This window comes from Juglans regia, chromosome 16 (genome assembly GCF_001411555.2).
Source record: "Juglans regia cultivar Chandler chromosome 16, Walnut 2.0, whole genome shotgun sequence".
NCBI classification, from domain to species: domain Eukaryota; kingdom Viridiplantae; phylum Streptophyta; class Magnoliopsida; order Fagales; family Juglandaceae; genus Juglans; species Juglans regia.
The window spans coordinates 8847094-8858888 of NC_049916.1; the positions used below are offsets into that span (position 1 = coordinate 8847094).

Sequence of the window (11795 nt, forward strand, 5' to 3'; positions counted from 1 at the left end):
CATTTACAAAGTACATTATGCAGAACAAAATGTTTTCCAGAGTTATCATGCAGAAAAAAATATGTTTTCGAAAGTAACAGAGCGATGGTTTTAAGACAAGTAAAACCCGTAATACTTTGGCATAACATAAACTGAGCATCATCATCACATCAAAACAGAGTATCTTACAGAGCAGAGACCATGTTTCACCCCCGTGGTAGAGCTGTGCTAACCCCGGTGGCCAAACCGGGCAAAGAGAGAGGTGAAATCTTTCCCTTATTCTTCTCGAAACCTCGAGTGTGCACACAGGAAAGACCACAATAAAACCACTTTGTTTCCAAAGTGGGTGCACTCAGAGACAGAGAAGTTGATACCGACCCAAACAGAGCAGAGCGTAATAGAGCATAGCAGAGACAGAGTCAGATACAAAATCAGTACACCATGCCAAAGGTTTTCAGATGCCATATCAAAATAAAACAAAGTACCAAAATATAATCAGATCATTCTCTCATACTGAAAACAAAAGTCGGAGCATCTTTCTAAATCAATGCACAATTTTTTAGATTCTCAATATCGCTCTTTTTTAGATTTCAGAGACAATCATAACAAAATTTAGCTCATGTCTACACAATGCATGTCAGAAAATATTTTCCCTTTTCCATATAGATTTCATGAGTAGTGCAAATAAGCGACCGAGGTTGGTTTTTCCCATGTTCTCATTTCATATCAAAATAAGCAAAGTTTTCAGAAAGTCAACCTCAGTCTTAATAACTTCTATAAAGCCTAACATAAGAACCCCGTTTACCTGACTCCTACGTCGTATTATCTATGCCTTGAAAATGATCTCTATCAGTCTCGTCACCTATGCATAAACAATAATATATATATATAAACTAAGGGCAGGTTTGGGGGATGGGATGAGACACAAAATTCTCATCTCATCTCATCTCATCATTACACATTTTTCAAATCTCCATACAAAATATAATAAACAATTCAACTTTTTTAAATCTCAATTCAACTTTTTCAAATTTCAATACAATAATAATACTAAAACATAATATTTAAACACTAAAAAAAACATAAAATTCTCATCTCATCTCCCAAACCTACCCTAAGTGTTAAAAACCAACAACACAATTTCAATCTAAAAATTTAAGACCCAAATTCTAGACCATATTTCAGCAAATTTAATCCAACTCAAACAACCAGTTAACAATCTGGCCAGCCCACACTTCAACTCAAAATACCCTATACCAATTTCAATATTGTCCTATACACCCACCAAAACCAAAGTCAACTCAAATAATCAATAAATCACACTCATATCAGCAGTTCATAACCCCAAGCAACCACCAACAGTTTAACCATAACAATACTATGCATTGCACGTTTCTCTTCGTTCACAACTCCACAAAAGAACAATCCCAACACTTCAAAATGTTAAACTGCACCCAACAAAACTCCCTTCTATATATTTCTAAAACATCAATCCAACCAATCAAATTTTATTTTTCACGAGAGAAAAATATACCCAACGAAGTGAAAACTTACAGTGAAGGCTCAACGTTTATGAGAAACCGAGTAGAACTTCGTACCCACTGCACTACAACAAACACAAGGCGCACGGAATGACAAACCACCAATCCACGGACTGCACAGAAAAAAAAAATTTATTTTCAAACCATTTCGAGTAAGAGTAAAGGAGATGTGAAATCTTAAAGAGGAAAAGAGAAAAGAAGAGGTTTACCCTCAAGAGAAGCTCTCGGCAATCAAGACTGGAATCTTTGTTTTTACCCAAATTACAGTTCCGCAACTACTGAGAAATAGATGAATGTGAGAAAGAGAGAGATGCACAAACTCTGCAAAATGGAGGGACACGTGAGGGAAAAACACCCAATCTGCGAAAAGTGGAGGAACGCGAGAGAGAAACACCCAATCTATAGATAAATGGAGGGGGCGCGAGAGAGAGAAACTGATTATGAGGGAGAAACTGAATGGGAGGAGAACGAAATGGAGAAAATGCTAGGCATTACCTTTGGACTCAAGCATTGCCCAACAAAAATAAGAGGTGGAAACGGGAAGGGAAGTGGGTAACGTGAGAGAGAGAGAGAGACATGGGGAAAACCAGAAAAAAAAAAAAAAAAAGAAACCAAAAGAGAAAGAGAGGGAGAAGGAGAAGGAATCGGAGAGCTGAGGAAGAAGGAAATGCTTACCCAAAACGGCGTCGTTCCGAAATGTGGCGCCCCCGACCCCCATGTAAGGAAAACACGAGAATCGAGACGCCGGGATGATGACAACACGGTCACACATCCCAACGAAAGTGCCAAGTGTGTGTACAAGCAACGGTGTACAACAATAACGCAGCGGATTAGTCAACTAAGTACCAGAATTTAAATACAAGTAAACATCAGTAAAGTTTTAAAAGCAGTTATACAGTCATCCAAAATAAAGTTAACACATGTCCCAAAAATACAAAGGGTAAAATTCAATAACAATAAACAGTGATCCCAGATCACTCCTCGGGCGGAGCCGTCTCCTCAGGCTCACCCTCCTCCTCCACATCTGCATCAAAATCTGCGTTACCACAGAATGGTACCGCAGGTAAGTATAATCCAAAAATATACTCAGGAATATAAAATGCATTAATACCACCAACATGCATGCATATGAAGAAATATGCATTTTCCTCAAAATATCATTTTCCCCGAAAATGATTAATTTATCACCACACGCCAAAATCCCATTTGGCCCAAAATAATCCGTAAAACATTTTCCTAGAAAATGATTTACACAAAATCCAACTCACACTATTTTCCCAGAAAATAGTCCATTTAATCCGTCAATACCCTATGCACCATGGCCTCCCCTAGGGACCATCCGCATGTCCTGGCTTCGTAGCGATGCCCAGTTTCGCGCCCAGTGCGTACATGGCCGAGCACCCACTACGCAACGAGCGATGCCCAGTTCTGCGCCCAGCGCGTACATGGCCAGACATCCTCTAGTCCCCACCAGCAGAAGGACCACGGAGTTGGCACGAATCTCTCGTCCGATCCCATTGTCGCCCAGCGACAATCCAGGGGACGTTACTCAGTTTATTCCGCTCCCGAGTAACCAGAGGAGCTCCACCGAGATAATGCCACATCTCGGCTTGGGGTCGTGATACGCACGCACCCAAATTCCATTCTCACATGAAAACCCAGTTTTCATAAACACATGAACATGAATGCAATACACGAAAACCCAGTTTTCCTTTACAAACATGATCATGCATGAAATAATGATATGCACATGTACCAACACAAATCCACATTCCTCAATAACCAATAACCAATCCAATCAAACCAACCCAAACAACTCCAATCATAAATCCATCCGACCCCCGTACTCCTCGGACTCAGTCCGGCATGCAAAAAAAATACAGTGAAATGCGTTAGTGCAAAAATACATAAAATTCATGAGAATCTTTGGAGAAATACTTACAGCGCTATATGATAATTTCCGGAGGATCACGAAGCTGAAAAAGGCGACGTCTGAGCAACACCACAGTGTAAAATACACTGTGGCCGTGGGTCACAAATACCCACTTTCCAACAGAGGAGACAAACGAAGACCCCAAAATGATAGGGTAGGGCCTAGAGAGGTCGGTGAAACCAATGGTGGTGGTGGTTTGCCGTGGATGACGGCGCAAATGGTGGTTTAAGGCCAAAAATGCCGAAATCGGAGATGGACTTGGTTGTGCTTCACCCGTGATGGATCGGAGCCGGGGTTGGATCCATTGGGTTGCCAAGAGGTCGGGGATGAAGTGGTAGGAAGATGGTGGCCAATGGTGGCGCGACGGCGGCGCGGGAAGGAAATGAAGCCACGGCAGGGTGTTGCGCGTGGAGGCTAATGGCGGCGAGATAGGGGCTGAGATTCACGGGGAAGGGTCGCCGGCCGATGGGGAGGGGAACGGAAGGGGCGGTGTTGGTCACGGGAGGCGCACGGCGGCGCTGGGTGGAAGAGAAAGAAACGGACGGAAGAGAGAGGGAGGGGGCTGGGCTTCGCGCGCGGGAAAGGAAAATACTGGGAGAAGAAAAAGAAAAGAAAGAAAAGAAAATGAGGAAAAGAAAAATAGGGGAAAAGAAATGAGGTCCAATCCTCATAACTTGGGTCACGAAAATGATCCAACGGAAACGATTTTAAAACCACAAATTAAATAAAATAATTTAAAAGTAATGGTAAAGTCAAATTGAAATAATTAAATCTCACAGTAATTAATTTAAATATTAAAAGCAATTTAAATGCACAACATTAAATAAATATTAAGAAAGCACATAAAAATAATTTTCACCAAATTAACAAATTAAAAATCCTAAAAATAACCCAATTAAAATCCAGTAATTTTAAAACAAAAGAATAATTTTTTGAATAACATAAAAATAATCATTCAATAAAAATACACTAAAATACGGGGTGTTACATCCTCCCCCCCTTAAAAAAAAATTTCGTCCTCGAAATTAGCAAGGTCAAACATTAAACTAAGACAGGAACAAGATTCAACCGAGAGCATACTTAGAACATACCGTCAAAATCAAACAAACAAGTAAGGATAATGCTCCCTCATGTCGGCTTCTCTTTCCCAAGAGAAATCTTGAGCCAACGGGTCACCCCATGACACTTTCAACATAGGTATTGTCTTGGACCTTAATCTTTGCTCTTTCCGATCCACGATCTGCGTCGGGGCAACTTCATAAGTAAGGTTAGGCTGAAGTTGAATGCGTTCAGGGTCAACAAAACGTGGCTCTTGCTGTCCAAAACTCTTCTTCAACGAAGACACATGAAACACATCATGAACATCCCCAAAATAGTCCGGCAAGGCAACTCTATAAGCAACAAGCCCAACTTTCTCTACAATCTGAAAGGGGCCAATATATCTTGGACTAAGCTTTCCTTTCTTACCAAAGCGCTTAACGCCTTTCATAGGAGAGACTTTAAGATAAACCCAATCACCTACTTCAAGGGATAAGTCTCTTCTTCTTGTATCGGTGTAACTCTTCTGGCAACTTTGCGCTTTCGCCATTTTAGTCCTTATAGCGGCCAACCAACCCTACCATCCTTTCTTTATTAGTTAGTGCCAGCTCTCCCGACGAAGGAATCTCTGTCCTACTGCTATTCCTAGTTCCACTGTGCCCTACTCCTAATTCGACTGTGCGCTCGGTGACGCCCAAAGTCTTATACTTGATGGTCTGGTTTGGGTGCGGTCTCTCCACATAGGCATTCTACAAAGAATCCAGGGTAGCCAACCTCCTCATTACGATCTGAGGACTGGCGGGCAATGGAATGAAACCTTCGATGTGAGGAAAAAACACCATATGCATCTGCATCTTCAAATCTCGTTTTATCAGCTTCATTGCATTCCATTCCCGCTGGGTTGTAAGGAAAGAGTTTCATCCTCACCTGGCCAAAGAGAGCAACTATGCGTTGGTCTTTCAAAGCCAACTAAAGAGGTGAAACGTAAACTCTTATCTTCCGCAAGAATTCCAAACTCAATATAAAGTGGAAGTCATCCAACGGCACCACCATCAAGTCAAACTTTCCAGACCATTCGCCAATCTGTAGCGGAACTATCTTAGCTACCCTAACAATAGGTTTCGCTTCAGAGTTCACCGCCTTAATTTTGCTGTTCCCCTTATCAACCCGTAGGCCTAGCCGCGCTACGATCCAATCAGAAAGGAAGTTATGAGTAGCACCAGTGTCAACCATTGCCCTCACAACCTGTCCATTGACTTTTACATCAACGAACATTAGCCCAGTATCTGATCGACTCTCTTGTCTAATGGAATTCAAGAGTTGAAGTGGATTGACCCTCGAAGTGCTTTCTTCAACCGGCGCTTCCTCTTCTTCAGCAATCAAGGCATTGAGTTTCTCTCTCTTCGGACATTGTTTAGCTCTGTGTGGGGACCGCCGCAAATGAAAAACCCGGGATCCAGCGCTTTGCCTTTGCCCTTGTTGTCAACATTTGCTTTGGATGTTGATGCTTCATGATCGGTAAGACCATCAAAGTCAAAGTAATTCCTACTATTCAGAACTCCAACCTCCTTCCCTTCTGCTTTCTCATCATAATCCGGGAAAGATTCCGCCTGAACAGCGTGCATCCAGCAGGAATCGAACCTACCAATTTCCCTCTTGGGCGCTTTAACCATAAAGCCATAGATGCAAAAAGACTCAGCGAGTGAACTAGGGGTTAGTATTCCTTCTCGAGCTTCTATTTCTTCCGTTAAAGGAGATTCGAGAAAAGATGGAATAGGAAGACGTGTTTCCAGAACAAAGAAGATACGGGTTGAGAAGGGGAAGTTAGCAAAGTTAGACAAGATTGGAATGAGCATAGGAACATGTATTGATGTACCAGATCGGCTAATGCTCCCAGGTTGATGCGATGTATTCCACCAGTTGACTGAAGACTTGATTATTGGTATATCGATCGGTCCAGCACGGATTGAAATAGAAGCCGGTTCGACAGGAAGCTTTTGAAAACGCAGTGCACCCAGGTAAATAAGAAACGAGATTAATACAGAGGTTAAACGAGCATCCCACACCCAAAAGGTGCCCCACATAGGTCTTCCCCGAAACCCCCCAGTAACTAAGGTAAACAACGTAAAAAAAGCACCCATTTCTGTACTGATTCCGGAAGAGCGAAGAAAAAGGGGATGTTTTGTTAATAGGAAGAAGAAAGTGTTTATAGCCGTAGCGATATAAACAAGAATACTCATCCGAGCCGCAGGAACATGTACATACGGAATACGAGAATTTCCACCTTGTTGAAGATCTAGTGGTGCTACCCGAAGACTTAAATGAATAGCCATCGCTGTTAAGAACAACCGAGATCCAATAATAATTTGCGCGTAGCTTCTGGTCTTTGACATCAAAAAATACGGTTGTAATAACGAAACGGACATGTGAGAATTTGGTCCTAGCTAGTGGAACAAGAAAGACATGGATCTATATTCAATACGCAATCAAAGGATTTCCCCCAACGAAGAATTCCCCCTGCTTTGTTTTCGCTCCGCTCGTGCGTGGCACTCCTTGCTCGCGGAGCGGCATACCGAAAAAAGAAAGGTTTTGGAAGAAAAAAAAAGTAGATTCCCTCAAACTTGGCAAGTTTGTCTTGCTTGCCATCGTCCCTGTTTTGGCGTGAGTTTCTTCTGGGTCAGGAAGTCACTCGTCGCCACATTATCCGTCTTGACCACAAATCGTGACCCGCCTCCACGTTCTCAAGTAGTGCACTATTGCTGTCATCTCCTTCTCCTGGACCACGCCTTTCGGTCTCATTGAGCTTTCGGCTCTCATATGCTACTGGGTTACCTTGTTGTACTAGCATACCGCCTATGACATAGTCTGACGCATCCGTGTGTACTTCAAATGGCTTAGTGTGATCTGGCAACTGCAATACGGGGTCATCAATCACTGCCTGCTTTAGGTCCTCAAAAGCTCTTTGACACTCTTCCGATCAGTGCAGTGCCATGATCGGTCCGTACGTCCTTCTTTAGGATCTTTTTTAGTGGAGCAACCCTCTTCGAGTAACTTACGATGAATCTTCGGTAATAGTTCACGAGCCCTAAAAACGATCTTAGCCCACTCACCTTGGTAGGTGCTTGCCACTCCTCGATGGCTCTGATGCCCATCCAATGCCCTAGGAATAGGATCTCCGTCTGTCCAAAGGAGCATTTCTCTTTCTTTACATAGAGGTGATTCTTCCTTTAATACCTTAAAAACGGTCCGGAGGTGGCTAACGTGGTCGTTTAACGAATAGCTATAGCCCACGATCAAAGTATACCACCAGTCGTCTAAGTACGGGTGGAATAGCTCATTGTGGAGGGTGCATAACGTGGCAGGGGCATTGGTGACTCCAAAAGGCATAACCAAATCAAACGCCCCTTTATTAGTAAGGTTGCTTGCTTGTCACACAGGTCGTCTTTGGCTTGTCTCCTTCCGCGATATGCACTTGGTAGTAGCCCGACCGTAGATCCAACTTCGAGAAGTATCTCGCGCTTATTGATTAGGGAGAAGAAGTCTGCAATCAAAGTGGATACTTGTTCTTGATGGTTAGGTTACCTTGTTGAGCGCTCGATAATCAATGCACAAGGCTACCGCTTCTTCTGGAATAAAGAAAACAGGGGCTCCCCAACCTTTTCCCCAGCAAGATAGGGAAAAACTGCCTTGGAGGCTGGAATATAAATAGGCCTCAATGAGTTCCTGAAATTGATTCCTGAGCTCAACCAATCCCCTTAACTAATAGATGCTAGTTGGGGGGGCCATCTGCTAAACCCAGCCCCAGTCTAAGTATAAGGGGGTTTGGCTTCAGGCTCCAACTCGATCTTGTGGTAGACTGCCCTCCTAGGGGGCACTTGGCAACTCACTCGTGGGGCATGATATCCCAAAATTCCTAAACTACTTGCTGCACTTCCTGAGAAAGAAGTCGTCTTGGTATTGGATCCGCTCTTCTGTTAGCATGAACATGAATTAGATTCTATTCGTCTTCTTTATTCTTAAGATAACCCCCCACCCGAACCATTCTTAAGACCACCAAGCCCTCTCGAATGAGTTCTACTATAGAAGCTTTCAACGTACACCCGGGGACAAATCTTTCACTCACTGAGAAGTGAAAACCTGTGACTAGATCGTCCTGAAGACGGATGCGACGGGAAGAAGTGGCATTTGGAAGTGTTGCTGACTTAACATTTAGGTTTCGGCATAACAAAGCTTGCACTGTCTTTTCGCACTTAGGCGCACAGCGTGCCATTGGTAATGATTCTACTACGGTGCCACAAATTCGCAAACTGATCCTAAGTAATCGTTGTTGTTCATTGGATTCCGGAGGAACTACTTCGTTAGGATTGGGGAATTGCTGCGATTCTTCCTGAATAGCCTGGATTCTCCCGTCGAGAGTCACTTTGAAAGTCTTACCTAAACTCTTCCGACTGAATATGATAAAGCCTATAAAACAACGAGCTACTATCATTTCTTCATTATAGATTGAGATCTTCTTCGAACTTAATGCACAAATAGATGGAATAGCAGCAAATAGCATCTTTCTAGCCTGTATATTCGTGGAACTCAATCTCATTTAGAAAGCTTATCTCTATCTTTCAGCAACGGAACGGGAAGTGGTTTAGGAAAGGACTTTAGAATCGGATGCGCTCGTCCAGCGAGAAAGGCCCTGACCCTGCTCAAAATCAAAAAGAAAGAAGAGAACGAAAGGAGAAGAGAACTTCGTATTTTGGTAATTATCTAGGAGTCATGTTTAACCTTGAATGCTATTAATGGATTCTACAGCAATAGTCCCTCGGACTCGGAAAGTAATAACGAAAATGGCTAACCCAATAGCAGATTCCGCAGCTGCCACCGTTGGAACCAATGAAGCAAATGATTGACCCATCATATCATCCGAAGAAACGGAAAATACCAAAAAGTTCGAATTCACAGCTAATAACATTGATTCAATTGGCATTGACATAATAGGAATATTTCGTCTATTAAGGAGGATTCCCCAAATACCTAAAATAGAGATGATCATAGAAAATGTGAAATATTTGATAGAATCCGTTTCGGGAACGTAGAATGTAAGAGAAATTCAAATGTTATAACTCCAGTACGTCAGGAACGCTATGTCATTTACAACAATAGGAAAGGCTAGCTACTAGAAAGGCAGGAAAGAGATGGCTACATCTAATAGGTTATAAGGCATTCCATAGTCTTCGACCACCCTTAGGAACTTCAATTAAAGAAAGAAAGAAACCTTAGAAAGCTAGGAGGCAAGTAAAGGAAGTCAAGCTCGGAAGCATTAGACGCAAGGATGGATCACTCATAAAACTAAACTAAATTGCAATCTCATTCCTCTCTTTGCGGTGTAGGAAGAACGAAGACCTTATATTATAGAACCTCTATCTCAGAACATAGGAGAGGGAGCCTTTCTAGACCAGAGAAAGCCCTTTCAATTCACCCCTTGCTTTATCCTTCCGCCTTGGAGATTGATGAGAATGCCACCACCTTGCAACTAAGAGATGGGTAAAGCCATTCTGTGAAGAGAGAGGGCAACTCGACCTGGACACTTTTGCCTATCCGAATCGAATTTCCTTGGTAGCAAATGGCTTTTCAAACCAAGCTACTTGAAAGAGTATCACGCCCCTCAAGGCCAGATTAGTGGCAAAATCACCCAACTTCATGGTATTAACTACGATAAGGCATTCAGTCCCGTAGGCAAACCTGTGACAATTGGAACCGTTCTCTCCGTCCTCTCGTGTCTCACCGGATCCTCTCGGAGAGAGGGGAGGAAAAGAATAGCAAGTCTAGTTTATCATGCATCAATATTTGCGGGGATGTTCTCCCCTCAGTCCCATTCGTTCTCCCTCCGACATCTCATTCGAGATGGGATGGCTTATCAGTGAATCTATCAATCCCTCCCCCAACAACTGATGGCATTAGCGCGAAAGACTCATGCTGCTTTGCTGTGCTTGCTTGCTAGCTAGAACGCGCAGAGCACACAGCGCAAACAAAAGGGCATTAGCACGAAACAAAGACATAGAGGGGCTAGCGCGCAGAGCAATAGTAAGCTACTTCACTCGAGAAGAAGAAAGACGCTCTCGCTCGACTCAGATAATGATGAAGCTCGAGCTCATCTCTTGCCAAGCTAGCTCCGATGCTACTGCTCAGCTCTGAGACTTCAAGAACAGTACTTGATTTATTCACTGGCCTTCCTCTTGCTGGTTGGCTGCTTTCTCCGGTGCCAGCTCTGAAACCGGAGGTATCTGTACCGGCTTGCTCGCCTTCCTTCCAAGGACCCTTCTGTCCAATAATTATAAAACAGTACTTACTGCTTGCCGTATTGCCTAACGGCGTACTCTATTCCGCCTACAGACAAGGCCTATACTTAGCTTCCTTCATACCAAGACCTGGGTGATGAATCAAATATTCAATCAAACCGGATCACCTGAAGGGCTACCTTTCTGCCTATAATGGTTCATTTTCTTATCTTAGTTAGATAAGGTGAAGTCCTTATTGAATCAAATATGTAAGAAAATATATGATCAGTGGTCTTCTTTCCGCTCTTCGAGGCTCTTCTTGTAAAGAAAGGCATCGATACATACACCCCACAGCCAAAAAGGCCTACGAACGAGGAGGTCGGTAACCGGTCCGGTGTGAGCGAAGATCCTTGACGAACTGGAAGAGCAAAAGAAGACGACAATGGAATTAGTTGATTGGCCAGCGACTCGATTTAGCCTCATAATGGCGCGGTATGCTCTTCTTTCTGTCCTGTCTTATTCCAAGGCTGGAGAGTAGCCGCCTAACTGTCCACTCGCCCTCAACCCTCGACCGCTTCGTAGCGTCTTTTTAGGCTGCGTTCGACTCCTTCAAAAAAGACAAAAGACAACCGGAGTCTTTGCTCCCTGGATAAGTCTCATTCGATGTCGCAACCGATGCTTAAAACATATGATTCTATCTTCTCAGTCTTCGAGCGATCATTCTCTGCTTCAAATAGGAGGGGACTTCCTCTACCTAAAGGTGATGATCCTTACTTAACGTAACGTGGCAAGCCAAAAACTGACTTGTGGTCCATCCATCAGAGTAATCGATCTGACCGATAGATGATGCTTAGTTAAATCGTAGTCAAGGTCTGTCTTAGTATCAGGTTTCATTCTCTTTTTGCCTGCGGCCTGTCTGACATAGTGATAATAAACTTGTCCGGCTTCGTTTGATTCCTTCCCCATAGCAAAAAGGGCTCTCTCGAGGGTTAGGATCAAGGGTCTCCTCATCCTCATGCCTTTTTCCACCTTAAG

General features: G+C 43.2%; 2 protein-coding genes across 2 annotated transcripts; both read right to left on the bottom strand.

The window, feature by feature from the left end:
- Positions 1 to 5062: 5062 nt before the first annotated feature.
- Positions 5063 to 8362, bottom strand: LOC118344855 (putative cytochrome c biosynthesis ccmC-like mitochondrial protein). Its single transcript, XM_035686433.1, has one exon. The coding sequence runs from the start codon at positions 6915 to 6917 to the stop codon at positions 5871 to 5873; it is 1047 nt and encodes a 348-aa protein (XP_035542326.1). The 5' UTR covers positions 6918 to 8362; the 3' UTR covers positions 5063 to 5870.
- Positions 8360 to 10259, bottom strand: LOC118344856 (ATP synthase protein MI25-like). The gene has a single exon (XM_035686434.1). The coding sequence runs from the start codon at positions 9083 to 9085 to the stop codon at positions 8489 to 8491; it is 597 nt and encodes a 198-aa protein (XP_035542327.1). The 5' UTR covers positions 9086 to 10259; the 3' UTR covers positions 8360 to 8488.
- Positions 10260 to 11795: the final 1536 nt, after the last annotated feature.

What these genes read in the sequence shown, in the direction of transcription:
- LOC118344855 (XM_035686433.1), bottom strand. Translation starts at nt 6,917, where the DNA reads ATGTCCGTTTCGTTATTACAACCGTATTTTTTGATGTCAAAGACCAGA.
- LOC118344856 (XM_035686434.1), bottom strand. Translation starts at nt 9,085, where the DNA reads ATGAGATTGAGTTCCACGAATATACAGGCTAGAAAGATGCTATTTGCT.